This window comes from Heterocephalus glaber, unplaced genomic scaffold (genome assembly GCF_053883595.1).
Source record: "Heterocephalus glaber isolate CG9 unplaced genomic scaffold, H.glaber_assembly_v1.0 deba00000470, whole genome shotgun sequence".
NCBI classification, from domain to species: Eukaryota; Metazoa; Chordata; class Mammalia; order Rodentia; family Bathyergidae; genus Heterocephalus; species Heterocephalus glaber.
The window spans coordinates 2,749,675-2,767,443 of NW_028258145.1; the positions used below are offsets into that span (position 1 = coordinate 2,749,675).

General features: G+C 53.9%; 2 protein-coding genes across 12 annotated transcripts; both read right to left on the reverse strand.

Moving 5' to 3' along the window:
- Window positions 1–1,209: 1,209 nt before the first annotated feature.
- Ankrd23 (ankyrin repeat domain 23) lies at window positions 1,210–8,635 on the reverse strand. 2 transcript variants are annotated; one of them, XR_015448064.1, is made up of 8 exons: window positions 6,252–8,635; window positions 4,713–4,853; window positions 4,410–4,538; window positions 3,630–3,755; window positions 3,332–3,430; window positions 3,153–3,251; window positions 2,713–3,023; window positions 1,210–2,636 (listed from the first exon to the last, which is right to left on the reverse strand). XR_015448064.1 is itself a non-coding variant. In XM_021258026.2 (7 exons), exons 1-7 carry the CDS (start codon window positions 6,468–6,470, stop codon window positions 2,853–2,855), a joined length of 984 nt encoding a protein of 327 aa, XP_021113685.2. In that variant the 5' UTR covers window positions 6,471–8,635; the 3' UTR covers window positions 1,210–2,852. The 2 variants fall into 2 exon arrangements, 1 of the variants encoding a protein (XP_021113685.2); XM_021258026.2 differs by having other exon boundaries at window positions 1,210–3,023.
- Ankrd39 (ankyrin repeat domain 39) lies at window positions 4,713–16,292 on the reverse strand. 10 transcript variants are annotated; one of them, XM_087203202.1, is made up of 6 exons: window positions 16,132–16,292; window positions 13,544–13,647; window positions 11,308–11,511; window positions 10,619–10,771; window positions 9,051–9,195; window positions 4,713–4,853 (listed from the first exon to the last, which is right to left on the reverse strand). In XM_087203202.1, exons 1-5 carry the CDS (start codon window positions 16,229–16,231, stop codon window positions 9,052–9,054), a joined length of 705 nt encoding a protein of 234 aa, XP_087059328.1. In that variant the 5' UTR covers window positions 16,232–16,292; the 3' UTR covers window positions 4,713–4,853; window position 9,051. The 10 variants fall into 10 exon arrangements, 9 of the variants coding, with proteins under 9 accessions (XP_087059328.1, XP_087059330.1, XP_087059329.1 ...); XM_087203204.1 differs by lacking the exon at window positions 4,713–4,853 and having other exon boundaries at window positions 8,818–9,195; window positions 10,760–10,771; XM_087203203.1 differs by lacking the exon at window positions 4,713–4,853 and having other exon boundaries at window positions 8,818–9,195; window positions 10,706–10,771.
- Window positions 16,293–17,769: the final 1,477 nt, after the last annotated feature.

The window sequence follows — 17,769 nt, forward strand, 5'->3', positions numbered from 1 at the left end:
GTGCCTGTTCCACTGCCATTTGTTCAAAAGGCAGTTGCTTCCACCCCCCCAGCAATCAAATGGCTTTTGCGCCTCTGCCAGGTGGCGTGGTAGATAGCTGGCACCCCTGCCACTGGGGAGGCTAAGCAGGAAGTATGAGGTCAGCCTGGGCCACTTAGACCCTGTCTCGAAATGCAAAAAGGGCTGGGCATGTAGCTCAGTGGTGGAACACTTGCCCAGCCTGTGTGTGGCCGAGGTTCAAACTCCAGTACTAAAAAAAACTGGGCATTTTTGTGTGGTTCTATTTCTGGGTTGTCTTCTGTGTGCCCCTCTGTCATATTACAGTCTCTTGCTTATTGTACCTGTACAGGAAGTCTACAAACCAGTAGACTGATTTCCTTGCCCACCTTCTTTTCAAAATTATTCTATTTTTAAAATAAATTTTAGAATAATTCTAGAGTGATCTTGTCTATATCTGCTAAGGATTTTGCTGAGATTTCAGTAGTTGTGGCAGTTATGACATCGTTTTCAACAACTTTCAACCTATGAACATAGTTTATCTCCATTTATAAATTTTGATTTCATTTTGGTTTGTAGATTTCAGCATCCTTCCTTACATGATTTAACCCTAAGTATTTCATTTTCCTAAACAGGTATACATGGGCCGAGGATTTAGCTCAGTGGTTCCACTGCCTGCCTCACAAGTGCAAGGTCCTGAGTTCGATCCCTGGTACAAAAAACCCAAAAAAAACCCTGTGAGCTCTGCATCATAGGAATCCCTAAACAGGTATACATGCTTGTGTTTTTAACTTTTGTGTCCACATGTTCCTTGCTGGTAGGGCGAACTAGATTGTTATGTGTTTATGTTGTATCCTGAGACCTTGCTGGACTCTTAGTCTAAATAGGCATTTTGGGCAGATACATTTGGATTTCTTGGTATATGCCGATGAGCGTGTTGTCCATTGACCTAATGCTCTGGATATCAGGACTTTACAAACTGCACTTGTAGTTCTAACAAGCAGCTGTGGCTGCAGACTGCTGCTGCCCTCTGAACTTGCCCATCTGTGCACCGGGATGCCCAGAGCAGAATCACCAGGCACTAGGGCCCCACACTGAGGCTGGGTGACCTTTCTGTCAGGCTGGTGAGGTTCATAGGCCCTGGGCCTACAAGGCTGTCCCTGGTGACCAGTGAGCTGGCTTTTCCCAGCCCAAAAAAAGACAACTAGGCCGTGATGGATAGCCAATTTAATGAAAAGTACTGATCCGTATAAAAAGGTGCTTTTGTTTGTCACTTGAGTGTCCTCATTTCTAGATGAGGACTTGTCATTTCCGTAGACTTAAGTTCCTGTTTTGCCCGTGGCACCTGTGTCATGGTGCAAACAGGTTCTGTTACCACAGGGCAGGAGCTGCCCATGGACAGGTGTGTGGCCCAGAGCAGGCGCACGTCGGCATTTTCACATAGTAGTGGTAGCCTTGTTCTGGCCTGAGAAGCCTACCATGGTCACACTAGGAATAACTGCTGCTGAATGGATGGACGCCACCCTGGGTGCTGCCTACGACCCAGGACCGCCTGAGGGAGGCTGAGCCTCTGTCGTTTCGCCCTCCTCCAGCCTGTGGTTCTGTTAAGGGCATTTAAGGAGCCAACCCTGCCAGTGTACATGTTTATACTGGGAGGAGTGGAAGAGAAGGAGCCGGTCAGGAGAGGTTGTAGAGTGGGGCCCACAGGCCAGGGCAGGATGGTGTCCAGGTGTCCCTTCCTGCCCTGCTGCCAGCTGGGCGCAGAGCTCCTCAGTGTGCTGCTAGTGGGGGAGGGGAGGGATGGAGGGAGGGAAGGTGGAGCAGAGGCGGGGCAGCTGCAGGGCTCCAGCACCAGGGGGCAGCAGAGCCCCAGGGAAGCCAGGGTTGCGGCCGCCCCAAGAGTTGAGTGGGCTACAAGCAACCCCAGCCAAACCGGTGCCGTCCCTTGGCCTCTGAGGCAACCTGGAGGGTTCTGGCTTCTGTCCCGTGGGCCTCAAGCCCTGAGGGCCCTGCAGACCCCAGAGCCCACTAAGTCCCGAGGACCAGAGCTGCTCTGGACCCATCAGGTTGCCACCAATGGCCCAGAGACCCACCTGGGGCAGCAGCAGCCACACCAGTGCCTGTGCCGGCATGGTCTCGAGTGGTCTCCTCGTGTGTCTGGGATGCAACTGCCAGCCACCTCTATGTCACCGTGCAGGAGACCAGACCTTGCCCTCCACCGAGCTGGTCTCCCACGCTGAGGCTGAGGGGACACTGGGAGATGTAGTCTTCTGCACCACTGGATCACTTCCTGCTCCAGCCCTGTTCCCACTCTGTGCCACTTTGCCACCCACTGCTTGTGGTCCCTGCATCAGCCCATCCCAGCCTCGGCCCAGCAGGGATTGCAGTGCTCCACACAGCAGGCGCCTGGCCTCTACCAGCCGGCCCTCACAGGGCTGCCTTGGGCCCAAGAGGAATAGGACTGAGGCCGAGGACTACGAGGTGTGGTGCAGAGAGCCCAGGGGGCTGGAATGGCGACTGAGTGACCCCGTGGGTCTGTGTAGTCAGCACTGGGTTCAGGGGTGCCCGATGTGGGCCTGCAGTGCTTCCCGGATGCCCCGCTGCCAGTCTTGGGCCAGCTGGATGGGGGTCAGGGAGGCCTGGAACAAGGATGCTGATTCAGTCCTCCTGTACCCCCAGCCTCACCCCACCCCAGGCCTTGCCAGCCACACGAACCACGTTCTGCACACCCAGCTTTGCTCCATACAGCAGCAGCAGCTTCATGGCCTTGTAGTGACTTTGGCACACGGCTTCATGGAGAGCTGTGTCTCCCTTGTGTGGAGAAGGGAGGTCCCCTCCTGCCTGCATCCTGGCCCCTAGGCAGGCAGCTCGGGCAGCCCCTTTCGGGCAGCCCCTTCACCCAGTCTCCTGAAAAACCCAGCACCTATCTTGTCCTGCGCATCAGTGTGGGGCCCACACTCCACGAGGTACTTGAGGCAGTCGGAATGGCCTGTTCGCACTGCCACGTGGAGGGGGATGCTCCAGATCTAGGAGGATAGGGTCAGGGTGGGGTCTGGGCTGGCGACACCCCCTCCTGGTCCAAAGGGCCCACCTGCTCTGCCCCTGGCCTGCTCCCCTGCGCTAACAGTCACCTACTCAGGTGTCTGCTCCCTCACCTTGTCCCGGGCATTGACCTGGACTCCCTGGTTGAGCAGCTGTTTGAGGATGTCCAGGTGTCCTCCCCGGCAGGCCCAGAACACAGGGGTCTTGTCCAGCTGCACTACAAGGATCAGAGCTCTTAGTGTGCAATGCGGAGCAGGAAGTGGCCACAGGCAGGCCCCTCCCCTGTGCTCACCAGGTCACTCGCGTCCACTGCGGCCCCGGCTGCCAGCAGCTTGCTCACCAGCTGGCTGTGACCCTTCAGGCAGGCCCAGTGCAAGGCCGTGCGGTGCAGCTGAGGTGAGATGGAGGTGAGGCAAACAGCTACCCATCTCTGCCCAGAGCCCCAGTGTCCCCCATCCCACCATCAGATCACGGGCCTCCCCCTTCCCGCTCACATCACGCCACCACGTCTGAGCCCATGAATAGCCCACCAAGTCCCCAGCCAGGACCAGGATGCACAAGATGGTGTTCATATCACCTGCCCGCACTACCTTGTCATGGGCACTGGGGTCCCCTCCATCTGTCAGGTATTTGTCAATCAGGGAATCCTGATTCTCAGCAGCTGCCTTCAGGAACATCTCTAGGTCCACAGGTTTCTGCTGGCCCTGGGGCTGCAGCTGGGTGAGCGGAAGAACAAGGCTAACTCACTCCCGGAGCTGGCAGGCAGCCATGATAACAGCATCCCCAGCCTGGCCCAGGGGCTCTGAGTGCAGACAGGACCAGCACACTGTGGGCCTGGGCAAGTACAGTTCTGATTTTCAGTCTCCCAGGAGATTCTCAATAGGCCATGGGGTGTGTGTTGTGCCCGCCACGTTCACACGCTGAAGTCCCAACCCTGGTACCTTGGGATGTGACCCTATTTGGAAACAGGGTCCTTCCAGATGGTACTAGTTGAGGTTATACTGGAGTAGGGTGGGCCCCTTTCCAATATGATGGTGCCAAAGGGAGCTCTACTGTGGGACTGGTGTCCTAGTAACAAGATGTCAGGGAGAACAGCACGAGACAAGAGGCAGAGGTGAGGCACCTACAAGCTGGGGACTGCAGGGAGCTCAGAGGAGGTGGCGTTGCTTCCCCTTCATCCCTTCCTTTGGGGAGAGGAACCACCCTGCTGACCCGACCTGCAGCCCCCAGAGCCTCGACACAGCTGGGACCTTCACCCTGGCTGTCCTAGTAGACTGCAAGGGCCCCTGGGCGCCAGCTGTGCAGTGTGGCTCCAGCATCCTCTTCCCCCATCCCCCAGGGTTGGGAGACACTGCCCACCCCCTTCTCACCTCAGCCTCAGGCTCAGATTCCCTGGGAGGGACTCTCCGTCTTAGTCGCTTTTTTCTCTGTCTTTGAATCAAGTTTTCTAAGTCTGCCAGTGTCTCCAGATTCATTCTGGAACTGTTGAATTTTTCCAACTAGGGCAGAAAGTGGGTAGGAGACAAGACCAGGCTGGCCATCAGCCCCAGGGCAGGGGACCTTGGGGACAGGCCCTCAGCCAGTCTGATCCTGGCCTGCACTGCCCAGAGGGGACACCCGGCGCTCAGGATGCCCACATGGGACCTGCTGCCATCTCTGCCAGTGTCACTCACTCTCTTGTCTTCCTCCTGTTTCAGCTTCTCCCAGGCCACGGCCTCGTGGGGCCCCAGCCTCCAGTCACAAGGCCTGCCTCTCGGACCGGGAGCTGAGTGTCCAAACCCCAACACTTTCTCTTCATCTCTTTCTCCACTCACCTGTGTACAGAATGTGGACAGAGAATCAGGAGAGCTGGAGGGACCCTTAGAAAACAGTCGTGAGGGTGAGGCAGGAGGATTGCAAGTTCAAGCCCAGCCTGGGAAGTTTAACAAGGCCTTGTCTTAAAAAGGCTGGGGTGTAGTTTAGTGCTCCCTGGGTTCAATCCCTAGTGCTGAATCAAAGAAAGAGAAAAGGGCCGGGGATTTGGCTCAGTGGTTCCACCGCCTGCTTTGCAAGCTCAAGGTCCAGAGTTCGATCCCCGGTACCAAAAAAAAAAAAGAGAGAAAAGAAAACAGAGTTGCAATGACTGCGGGAGCTGACCTGGATCACAGATTGAGGGCTCTCCTCCCCCAAGCTTCCTGGCCATCTGCAGCGCTGGCCAGCACCCCAACACCTGTGGTAGCACCCAAGGCCCAGGAGGCCAACTGCCACTGCCTACTTGCTCCATCATCAGGATCCCAGGGCCTAGCCAGGCAGGCGACCATGGCTATTTATATATGCATGCCCTTGCCCGGGAGCCTCGGGGCAGACGACACCTCAGCCTCCCTCCTGGGCTGCGCCTGCATTCCTAGCAGATCATGCTATACTGCCACCTGACCCCAACCTCAGAGGGACAGAGGAGATGCTTCTGGGGACAATTCTGGGTCCCTGGGTCCCGTTCTTGGCTTCAGGAAGCTGTGTTTCCAAATCTGTAAAATGGGCTCACCTTAGCACTTCCAAGGGTGCCATGAAGATGACAGGAGCTTTTGGCACTTGTCGGCCAACAGCCAGTGCCCCAGGCATGCCGGCTGGTGGCCACACTTGGGAAGGCACATTTTGGGGAAGAGAAGGGTTGGAACTGTGGGGTAGCACTGCCTAGGGCTTTCAGCAGAGGAGAGGTGAACTCCCTCTGACATAGCAGCCCTGGCACCCTAAGGCTCCTGGCCTTGGAATTGCCTCCTGACAGGGGCTATGCCAAAGTAGGGGTGGCTGGGGCCACTGCTGGACCCCACAAGCTGAGCCCCACAAGCACACCCTGCGAACCCCAGACTGTCACAGCCATCAAAGCTTCTCACTGCCTGGGGCACCCAGGGGCACCCTTCTTCCGGCCACCAAAACAGCCAGACCCTCTGGATGCTTTCAGGGACTGTCATGGCACTGGGAATAGGAATGCCACCACCACTTCCAAAGCAGCCTGCCACTTCTATCCCTTCTATCCCTGGACCTCTCAGTCCAGGATAGAATGCAGTGCACCTGAGCCGTGGTGTGGCCCAGCAGCACAGTCTAGCATTCAGAGGCCCCATTCCCATCCCCTGCACCCCATTTGCTGCTTCCCATTCGTCTTACTCCCCATCCCCTCACCACCTCATCCCCACAGCCCCAGCTTTAGGCCACCAAGAGCCAGAGTCCATCCTCACCAACTGCCGAATGCTGATGAAGTCCATGGTCCCTGCTGCTCTCCACACCCCCACCAGAGGAGCATGACGATAGGCCCTTTTATAGGGGAGCTGACTCCTGGGGATGGCCAAGGCCAGATGACTCTGGGGGCTTGTCACATGGACCAAAATACCCATCTGGGATTGTGGCCTGCTGAGGGCAGGGCCGCCTCCCTGCCAGCCCCACCCTCCATGAGCCATTTAACCCGCTGGGGTGCCTGAGCCACCACCCCCGATGGGGGCACTTTCTGTCCTTGGTTTGGAGCCCCCTGGAGGGGTCCAGCCCCCACCTCCATGGTGCAGGTCTGGCCACCTACGCCACTGAGAAGACCCAGCTCAGTTGTCCAGAGAACAAGAAGCGAGTCCCCCGAGGACCTTAGGAGGGACAGAGAAAGAGGCTGACCTACAGCCCGAGGAATCTGCAGCCAGGCTCATCTGATTTCCACTGCTGTGTCACCATGCACGCTGCCCACCTCAGGAGCTAGGCCCAGCTGGTCCCCAGTCCTCAGGCCTCTGAAGAGGACGTCTCTACCCCGTGCAGGTCCCTACACATGCTCTCTGGGCACACAGTGTACCCTTCACAGGGACAGGGACTAAGAGCTGCAACAGGTCCTGCTGTGTAATAACAAGTTGGGCATGGTGGTACACACCTGTGATCCCAGCACTCAGAGGCTGGGGTGCAAAATGAATTTAAGGCCACCCTGAACTACAGTGAGACCCTGTCTCAAAAATAACAAAACAATCCCAGTAACCATGAATCCAGCTGTAAGGCAATCTGTCTCCTGCCACAAGATCATAGTCCCTCCCTCTCCTTCAGAAGCCACACATACCCTTCGCCCAGCAGGGCCTTGACTTTTGCTTGACTTTGAAGGCAATCAGACAGTCAGGGTCAGAATGGCAGGGCAGAGATGCCCAAGAGAGTGAGGCCCAGCACACTGCCAGGGGTCCCGCCTGTGGGGCTGGCAGGTGCAGGAACTCCCTTTCAACAAGGCCCAGGCAGAGCCAGAATTGGTTTTTTCCCTTGGTACTAGGTATTTTTTTGTATTTTGTTGTGCTCTACCACTGAGCTATAGCCACAGCCCCACAACCCTTTATGATGCCTTGTTCTCGCTGTTCTTTGAGGAGGGAAAGAGTTAACCAGACTGGAATGGTAGTAGATAAGAAAGTCAGGCTTTGGCCTGCCAACTCTTAATTCCTTCCCTTCAACATTCAAGGACAAGGGTGTTTTGCAACAATGGGCTTCATCTGAAATTCTTAGCAGAAAGCCAGAGTATCCCACATGAAACTGTTAACTGACTTTACAAAATACATTATTCCTAGCTGGGTCATCCTGTACACCTGTAATCCCAGCTACCCAGGAGGCTGAGTCAGGAGGATGGCCATTTTAAGCCCAGCCGGAGCAACTTAGACCCTGTCTCAAAATAAAAAATAAAAGGGTAGGAGTGTAGCTTAACAGCAGAGCACCCCTGGCTTTGGTCCTCAGTACCACAAAATATTTTTAAATATTCCTAAAAAGAAATCCAAACATGAAGCTTGAGACCTTGTCCAACCGCTCTTCTACAGTGGCCCAGGGAAATCACAGGTAGCAGTTGAATGGGTACCCTGCTGTCTCCTTGTCTGTGTACTGTGCATCTGCAGAAGCATCACGCTGCAGACACAGCTTAGTGCTCTTCCCCCTGGTGCTCACTGCCCTCTGGGGTGTCTGCAGAACCTGAGCCTTCCCTCTGGAGGAGCAGGCCAGTTTCTCAGTACTGGGATTTGAGCCCAGGGCCTTCACACTGAGCTGCATCCCCTTCATTGAGACAGAGTCTTGCTAAGTCACTAAATTGCCCAGGCTGCCTTGAACTTGTGATCCTCCTGGCTCAGCCTCCCAGAGTGCTGGGATGACAGGTGGTGTTGTCTGCTGTGGTGCTGAGGATGGAACCCAGGTCCATACACGTGCTAGGCAAGGGCTGTACCACTGACCCAAGCCAGGTCCCCTGGGCACACCTTTGTAAATGCCCTGTAAACAGACAGCTTTGTGACCACAGATGAACCTGCCTGGGTAGCTACAGAGAAGTCAGATCATTGGCCCTGCTCATTTAATTTAAATAGGTATGGCAATGTACATAAAAATATATGCAAAGCAAAGGATCAATATCCAAAAATAAACCACTTCTCTGACTCAGTAAAAACATTTAAATTGGCACTGCTGGGAGGTCCAGAGGGCCAGGCGTGCAGCCCACTGTACCGAACAAGGCCTCGCAGGCAGCCGCCTATGGGACACTGGGCAATAGACTCTGCACCAGAGCCGCATGGCCAAGCGGGCCCAGGCACTCAGGTGTGCTTGCAACATGCCTGGGATCTCTTAAGTGCCCTCACCCAGTCCCCAGATCCACCCTGTGGTGACTGCTCCCAGCTCCCAGATGAGACACTAGGGACAGAGGCTGAAGCTCCCTGTCCCAAGGTCACCGAGTCAGTCACACCACTCACCTCTTCTCCCACAACTCAGTTTTGTGCTTTTAGGTTTAGTATTCAATCCCAACATTCATCTTTGTGTGTAGGGAGGTAAGGTAAGGAGATAACTTTATTTTTCCAAGTGGGGAGAAGTTTCCATAGGAATAACTTAAAATGTGATTGTCTGTCCCAGCTTAAATGCTGCCAGCCCTGCTGGCCTCCCCCTGGCTGCTGCCCTGGCCGAAAGTGGCCCTGGGTCTCCTAGGTGCACTGTCCGCCCTGCGTGGACACCGAGCAAGTGGGGCAGTGTGGCATGGTATCTGCTCCCCAGCTGGGTGCTGTCACCTTAGCTGGTCAGCAGATCCCGCAGGGTGGTGTTGTCCGGCAGCAAGTCACAGGCGAGCCGCGCCTTCCGGTCCCGGATGGCCTTCAGGGCCGGGCTGTGCTGCAGCAGCAGGGAGCAGATGTCCCCATGTCCCCTCTCAGCAGCCTGTGGAGAAAGTGCCCCATCAACAGGTGGCACCAGGGACCCTGGTGGTCCTGCTCTGCTTCGGGGAACTTCTGCTCCTAAAGCAGGGGGCTTATGGAAATTGAGATGTGAGCAGATGTCTAATTGCACCCAATATGGGGCCTTGCACAGACTGGCGAAGCAACCAGGCCAGCAAGGTCATCAGCCCAACCTCTCTGCCTCATGCCCTCTGCCCTGTAGCCCTGCTTTTCCCAGCCAGACCTGCACATTGCATGTCCACACTTGAACCTTAAGCACTCTCAGCACCCACAGATCCCCAGGTGCTGGTGGGCATGGTTGCCATCCTCAGGGCCTGCTAAACTGTGCAGGGATGACCTGGGCATTCTGGCCCAGCTCTCTCCTCTCCTCTGCTATCACGCATCCCAGACACCCATTTCCAACTTCCTCCAAACAGCAGGGACATGAGGTGAGCTCTGCATATGACATCCTCTCACTGTCCCCTCAGAGGCAGATAGCACCACTGTCCCCAGCTCACACAGGAAGAGACCCGGGCTCCAGTAAGTGACCCAGGTCCCAGGCACCCCAGGCGTCTAGGTCAGATCTGTGTGACTTCAAGGTCGGCACTCTGGATAACTCTTGTCGTCCCTCTGCTGCTTCCTCCTCCCCAATGACAAGGGCATCTGAGAGGTGGCAGCCCCCACATCTCAAGCCTGAACCCAGATCTTGCTGTACAGAGCTTCATAAGGACCTGGGATGTGAAACTCCCAACTTTGCTGCCTCCATCAGGCAGGGGTGTCCTGCAGGCAGTTGGGAGACATTCATCCCCAATAATGTTTTTAAAAAAGTAAAGTGCCAGCCAGGCCTGGTGGCACATGACTGTAATCTCAGAACTCGGGAGGCTGAGGCAGGAGGATTGCTGTGACTTCAAGGCCAGCATGGACTACATAGTGAGTTCAAGGCCAGCCTGAACTGCATAGTGAGACTCAGTTCCAACAAAATAAAAACAAGAAAATGAAAAGAACAGAGGTATAGGGAACAAGGGCAGGAGGTCAGGATGAGGCTGGAGAGGTGGGAGGTCTTACAGATGGCTATGGATGAGAATCTCTGGGGTATCGGAGGGAGAATAGGGCTCATCAGACTCTTAAAACCAACGCTCTGGGGGAAAATTAACATGAGGGTGAGAGAGGAATATATCTGCACACATACACCATATAGGAGTGGAAGCCACATGCCCGCCTAACACACCTGTAATCCCAGCATTATGGGAGGTTGAGGCAGGAGGATCATAAGTTTGAGCCCAGCCTGGGCAACTTAGTGAGACTCTGTCTCAAAAATAAAAAATGAAAAGGGCTGGGGATGTAGGTCAGTGTGAAAGGCCTGAATTCAGTCCCCAGTAAAACACACACACACACACACACACACACACACACACACACACACACACCCTCTTATAGATGCCCACTAGAAGGCAGTTGGGGTGGGAGGGAAGCCCATTTTCCCAGTGTATTCTCTGTTCTCCTGGACTGCTGACCATGTGGGTATCTCTGGTCAGGACATTCAATGAAGCGATCGCTGTGGCTCTGACCTTGACAGCAGACTGCAGGGACAGGAAGGAGGAGCACGGGTTTCAGAAGCTGATGACACCTGAGGGAAAGAAAGCTAAAAGGGTGCTGTGCACTTTCAGCCACATGCACAGGAAGAGGCTGGAGGATCATGCATTCATCCTGAAGTGGTGAGAGGTAAGCATTGATTTTTATTTTTTTCCCCTCCACCTTTCTGTTTCCCCCATGTTTTCTACCATGAGAATGTTATAACTTCTTCTTTTGTTTGCTTTTAAGACAGGGTCTCACTATGTAGTTCAGGCTGGCCTTGAACTCACAGTGTAGACCAGGATGCCCTTGAACTTGCATGAATCCTCCTACCTCACCTTCCCAAGTGCTGGAATTATAGGCATGCACCCTCCCAAATCCCAGTGTGTTATAACTTACAGGAAGAAAATTTTGGGGATGGACATAGTGGCGGCCGAGGTAGAAGGATCACTATGAGTTTGAGGCCAGACTGGGCTATGTAGAGAGACCCCATCTCAAAAAAACAAAAAGAAGAAGAAAGTTGTGGCAAGGAAAAGGGACCAACCTTATGCAGACTGGTCATGCCGTCGTCATCTACCAGCTGAGGGTCAGAGCCGTGTGACAGCAGCAGCCGTGCAATCTCTGTGTGGCCGCAGTAGCTGGCACGGTGCAGAGCTGTGGCGCCCCCATGGGTCTGGGCATCACACTTGGCCCCACTCTCCAACAGGAACTGGCACACAGCATAGTGGCCGTTGCGGCTGGCATAGTGCTGCAGAGAGCAGAGACCCAGGTCAGGCTGGAGGCAAGGGTAGCATGGTGGCGAGGGCATGGGTCCCATGGTCACCTCCAGGCTGCCCGGCAACAGTGGCACCTGGTGGGCAAGCTGCTGCATCCCCACAGTCAGCTTCTTCCCAGAGGAGGCACAGGGAGGAGTGTCCCTCCCTCCCTGTGCTGTCATGCCAACAGAAGGCAATGCTCATAATGTACTTGCAGAACGGTGCCCAGCAGGTATGGGTGCTGGCTTCCTAAAAAGGGATTTGGCTCAGCAGCACCGCACCTGCCTGGCAAGCACAAGGTCCTGAATTCAATTCCCGGTATTGAAAAATACATAAATAAGTAAAAAGGGACCTTTGCTGAAAGAAAGGGAGGATGAGGCATAGGCATGGGGACGTCTTCCTGGCTAGGACTCCAGCAGCACAGGGAACAAGTCAAGGCTGGGACACAGATTCCACAGCTTCTTTGTGTCAAGGGGAAGGAGCAGAGTGAAGAGACAGCCCATAAGATGGGGTGCTGGCCACAGGGCTTCACAGGCAGGCCAGAGGAGAACCCCTGTTCTGCCCCAGGGGAAACAGCCCAGCAGTCATGGGCAAGTGAATGCAACAGAGAACTCTCAGAAGGGGTACGGATGGCCAATAAGTGTGTAAGAAAGATTCACTATCCTTAGCCAATAGGAAAACGCAAATCAAGACTACACTGAGCCGGGCACAGTGGCACACGCCTGTAATCCCAGCACTCCAGTGGCTGAGGCAGGGGGATCACTGTGAGTTTGAGGCCACCCTGAGCTACATAGCAAGATCCTGTCTCAAAAATAAATAAATAAATACATTGAGACCTCCCAACTCACCCCAGTCAGAATGGCTATCATCAAGAACACAGGAAACAATAATGCTGGGACAGATGTGGGGAGAAAGGAACCCTTCTACACCTCTGTGGGAATGTAAAATAGTATAGCCACTATGGAAATTAGCATCAAGGGTCCTTAAAACCTAAAAACAGAGCTATCATTTGATCTAGTTGTGCAACTCCTTTGCACATACCTGAAGGAATTAAAGTCAGCACACTACGAGGACACCTGCAGACCCACAATTACTGCGCACAGTTCACAGTAGCCAACGTATGATGCCCATCGGTGGATAAATGGATAAGAAAATGTTAACACGCACACACAATCGAGTATCATTTAGCCAAAAAAAAGAATAAAATTCATTTACCAGAAAATGGATGGGTCTGGAGATCATTACAGCAAGTGGAATAAGCCACATTCAGACAAGTACCACATTTTCCTTAATGTACGGAAATTTAAAAGGCAATCAGAAGAATGAGGCAGGAAGATTTTCAGTTTGATGCCAGCCTGGGCTACAGAGCAAGTTCAAGGCCAGTCTAGACCACATGTCAAGACCCTGTCTTGGGGGAAAAATAATGGGCATGGTAGGGCATGCCTGTAATCCTAGCACTCTGGAAGGCTGAGGCAGGACTGTGAATTCAAGCCACGCTGGGCACCTTGGCAAGATCCTATCTCAAAGGAAAAAATTAAAAATGGGTTGGGGATGTAGCTCACTGCAAAGCACCTAGGTTCAGTCCCCAGTACTGCAAAAAAAAAAAAAAAAAAGAGAGAGAGAGAAAGAGAGAGAAAGAAAACTGTTGGGCTGGGGATGTAGCTCTTGGTGGAGCACCAGGCCCTGAGTCCAAGCCTCAGCACCACAAATAAAAGGAATGGGGAGGTCCATCTGGGCTCTGGTTTCATCACATTGGCTTCATCATGCTTGTCCTGCGTTGACATATCACTCCCATCATGGCACCCAGGGGTCAGAGTCTCACCGTGTCCCCCGGGGCCTAATTTTCTTCTACCAGCTCCTCCTAAGGTCTCACCACCCCAGCCCCGGTGGTTCTGGGATCAGGCTTGGACACACAGGCCTCTGGAGACACTAAGCCAAACCACGGCACAGAAGACACAGGTGAGCACCGGTCCCCTCCTCGGAGAGCTGGCAGTCACCAGTCTAGTGCCCTTTCCCGACCCTTACCAGGGCGGTGTAGCCAGCTGAGTCTGGCTGGCTGGGGTCCATGGCCTTCTGGATGAAAGACTTCACTCGGGCCAGGTCTCCATCCAGGGCTGCCGACCAGATGCCTGCAGAAAGCCACGCAAAGACTGAGAAGTGCCTCGAGGCCCAGACCATTTAGTGCTTCTGCTACCTCTGGACCCAAGTCTCCATGTCTATAAATGGGAGATTTGGTCATTCAACAAATATTAACAGTCAGGCCTGGTAGCCACACCTATAATACCTGCACTCAAGAGTCTGAGGCAGGAGGATTGCAGTGAGTTCAAGGGCAGCCTGGGCTACATAGGAAAGACACTGTCTCAAAAACCAAACAATCCGCAAGAACCAGAGTTCTATCCCCGGTACCGAAAAAAAAAAAAAAAAAAAGAATAGAAAAAAACCAAACAACCAATCAAGCAAAAAATGTGAAAACCATAGCCACAGTGGGGAGTGGCATTGAAGCCACATAGCCAGAGGTATTCAGTGCTACACACACACTTCTGGGGTTTTGGTGCCAATGCCTGAGCAGGGTCGGGAGGGACAGCTGCAGGGCTCTTGGGTGGCAGGAGCCAGACTGAGGCTGTGTGTGTGAAGCCGGGAGACAGAGGGTGCTACCAACTCCTCTGGAGAGCCTGAGAGCCTCCACTCTCCTGCACTGAACCAGGAGTTCATTCATTCAGCAGACGATTACCACACATGGGCAGGGCACCCCCACCAAACCCTAAACCTGAACAGTCTGACAGTATCTGAGGGGAAAAGCCACACCTGATTGCACTCAGTGAGGACACATGTGCACTGCACACCTTCAGGCTACGTGCCTAGTGCAGACAAAACAGGAACTGGGTTTCAAATTGTGTCCCATTCCCAAGAGATCGCAGTATATGCAAATATCCCCAAATTGGAAAAAATTCAAAATCTAAAACACCTCTGTTCCCAAGCATTTGAGCTAAGGGATATTCAACCTGTACTTCCTGTGTACCTGGTAGTGTTGTACACACTCAGGATTAGTCAAAGACAAACAAAACAAAATCCCAAATTTTGGCTTAATGGAGCTTACACTTCCATTAAAGAAAAACAAGAAATATATATATATATATATATATATAGAAATATATATATAATTTGTTATCTATGTATATGAATTATTTTATATGTAATTATATATATAGATATATTACATTTATATACATATATACCCAACATATTTATAAAATAAGTGAGGTGGTACTGAGTTCTGTGGAAAAAAAAACAGAAAAGAACCAGAAACAGTGGTGCACATCTGTAATCCCAGCTACTCAGAAAGCCAACAGAAGGATCACAAGTTCAAGGCCAGCCTGAGGAACTTTGTAAGACTCTGTTTAAAAGTTAAAGGCCTGGGATTGTACCTCAGTGGTAGAGTGCTTGGGCTAACATGTGTGAAACCCTAAGTTCAGTACCCAGTGACCTCTGCTCCCTCCAAAAAAATCCCAAAATGAGACCAGTGCAGGTGATGCTTAGTGATGATTGCAAGAAACCAAGGAGAACTAAAATGAGGGTAGAGAAATAGAGCAGGCACCAGGTCCATGGAGCCTTGTAGGCCATGAGAGGGAGTTTGGATTTATTCTAAAAGCAATGACAGCCAGGCATGGAAGTGCACATCTGTAATCTCAGCACTCTGGGAGTTTGAGGCAGGGGGATCAAAAGTTTGAGCCCCATCTAGGCAACTTAGGGACTTCGTGAGATCTCATCTCAAAATAAAAAATGAAAAAGATGGCTGGGGACATAACTCATTATGAAGGTCCTGGTTTCAATCTCCGTACCACAAAAACAAAAAACAATGGGAAGCCTGGTGTGGTGGTGACCCCTGTAATCCCAGTGCTCAGGAGGCTGAGGCAAGAGGATCATGAATTTGAAACCAGCCTAAACTACACGGTGAGACCCTGTCTGCAAAAAATAAAACAAATAAATAAAACCACAGGAATTGCAATAATCTGATTTACTATTTTCGAAAAGCTACTCTGGCTGCTAGGTGGGGATGGGAAAACATGGTTGGGGGCGAGCGCGAAAGTGGGAAGTCCTGCTTCCTTACCCTGGAGGATGACACAGGAGAAGTGAGGAAGTGGGCAGGCGCAGGCCCGTTGCTCTGCAGTAATGGCGAAGAGTGACTGCATCTACAGCAGCAGCATGTACCCAACGACCACAGCATCACTGTGACTGCACCAGGGACACTTGGTTCCCAGCCTTCCTGGCAGGCAGCTCTATCTAAGCTGGGCGAAGGCTACCTCTCTGGGCCCCGTAGGAAGAGCCCCTGTCATCTGTCACCTGCCGGGTTCCTGGCCACTTCTCAGGCATGTGCACTGCCCAGCCGCCCGGGCCCAAACCCGCACCGCGCAGACCCAAGCCTGGTGCCCCTGCCCTCCGGGGGGCGAAATGCCCGGTTGCAGAGTCAGCTTCCGGTCCCACTCCCACTCGAGCAGCCTTGGGTCTCCCAGGTACAGTCCTCACCAGGTGAGGACCAAGGGCCGGCCTCGCCATTTGGGCAGCTTACGGGAACGACAGCTCGGTGTAACTGCCCGCACAGTGCGCAGCCTCACCCCTCTCGAAGTTCATCTCCTCCACTGTCTGCTGCACTCCCAGCACCGCATCCGGGCACAAGCAGCACAGCCCGTTCCCGCAAGAGTGCGGCGCCGCCATCCTGACCTCTGCCGCCGGGAGGTAGGTGGAAGCAGTGCCCGCCCCGCTGTCCCAATCCGACCACTCGGCGTCCGAGGTTGTCCTCCGGTTCCGCCCCTCGCCCGAGTTGACCAATCCAGTGCCTAGGCTGTAGCTGGAGAGCCAATCGCGCGATGGGGCGGGACTTAATGCACCAGGCCACATTTTGACGCCGCCACCTGAGGGCGCCCCTCGCTAAGCAGAGGAGAGGGTTGTCGGTGCTGGGACTGGGATGCCGCGGGGGGCGGGGCCGCGGGGAGGGGCGCCGCGCCTTGCAGTTTGGGTGAACCAGGCGTCTGGGCCTGGTCCGAGCTTGAGTCCTCCGGTCCAGAACCCAGCCCTCCGACCTCTTTCAGTTACCAATCCTCGTCCCGACCCCACCCCCCACAGCAACCCGGATCCAGCCGACCGTGGGTGGCGCTGGGAGGCCTTAAAAGGCCTCGAAAGCCCTCATTCCTTCAGAATCCAATAGGGAATCCGGCATGGTGTCTCCAGCCGGTAATCCTAATATTCTGGGAGTTTGAGGGAAAAGGATTGCAAGTTTGAGCCCAGCCTGGGCAACTTAAGTGAAACTGCCTCAAAAAAGGGCTGGGGATGTAGCTCAGTGTGAAGGCCCTGAGTTCAATCCCCAGTACCACAATAAAAAGTTTAAAAAATAGCAGGTGGCCAACCAATCTGGTCACTAGGAATACCCCCAAGGCAGAACCAGGGCCTCCCGTCCGTGCCAAGGCCCCATCCCCACAGGGGCACTTGCTTTACCGAATCCAGCTCCATGTTTCTCAAAATGACCTCTCCTGATGGCTGTGGACTGTTGCCAAGAACAGCAACTCAAGTCCCAGGCCCAGCTAACTCTACCACTTAGGGGAGCTCAGGCAGTGTGGTGTGCTTGGGCCTCAGCACAGCACACCGAGAACTTTCAGTGCCTAGGCCTGGGTTGGCTACTTCTTGGTTTTTTTTGGTACCGGGGATCGAACTCGGGTCCTTGCGCTTGCATAGCAGGCGTTGAAACCACTGAGCTAAATCCCCAGCCCAACTACTTCTAACTCTATCCTTGGCACTCAAAATGCATCCAGGCCGGGGCCTGTTGTTTGTCTCAGGAACATCTGGGCCTTGTACTACTCCCTTGCCAGGACAGGCCTGGGAATTCTGGGTGGCTCCTTCCCTACATGGCCAGGACGTCAAGGCTTCAGCATTTTCCAGGCAAGCAGGCTAAAATTCTCTCTCCTGCTGAGCTGACTGGGAGCCCAGACTTCATGCAAGCCACCATTTCAGTCTTCACAGGCTTCAGCAGCTTGTAGGAAGTCCCCTCACTCCCACTTACCCTCCCCGGAGTTCTGGGAAGGCACCCCCCCAACCCCAGTGCCCTGGCTTTTCCCTCTGGCCCTGAGCCAGGCTGGCTCCCAGGGGCTGTGGCCCTGGTCTGGTTCCCAGCCCCATAGGCACCACTCTGGGAAAACACTGGAGTCTGGCTGTTCCCCCCACCCCAGAGGAGCACCACCAGGCAGGGACCACAGCAGGGC

Excerpts from the sequence above, each read along its gene's own strand:
- Ankrd39 (XM_087203202.1), bottom strand. The coding sequence starts at position 16,231 with ATGGCGGCGCCGCACTCTTGCGGGAACGGGCTGTGCTGCTTGTGCCCG. Across the intron at positions 13,648-16,131 it reads GGAGATGAACTTCGAGAGGG|GCATCTGGTCGGCAGCCCTG; the intron begins GTGAGGCTGCGC and ends GGCTTTCTGCAG. Across the intron at positions 11,512-13,543 it reads CAGCTGGCTACACCGCCCTG|CACTATGCCAGCCGCAACGG; the intron begins GTAAGGGTCGGG and ends TGCTCTCTGCAG.
- Ankrd23 (XM_021258026.2), bottom strand. The coding sequence starts at position 6,470 with ATGGCTCATGGAGGGTGGGGCTGGCAGGGAGGCGGCCCTGCCCTCAGC. Across the intron at positions 4,539-4,712 it reads AACAGGAGGAAGACAAGAGA|TTGGAAAAATTCAACAGTTC; the intron begins GTGAGTGACACT and ends TTTCTGCCCTAG. Across the intron at positions 3,431-3,629 it reads ACCCCAGTGCCCATGACAAG|CTGCACCGCACGGCCTTGCA; the intron begins GTAGTGCGGGCA and ends ATCTCACCTCAG.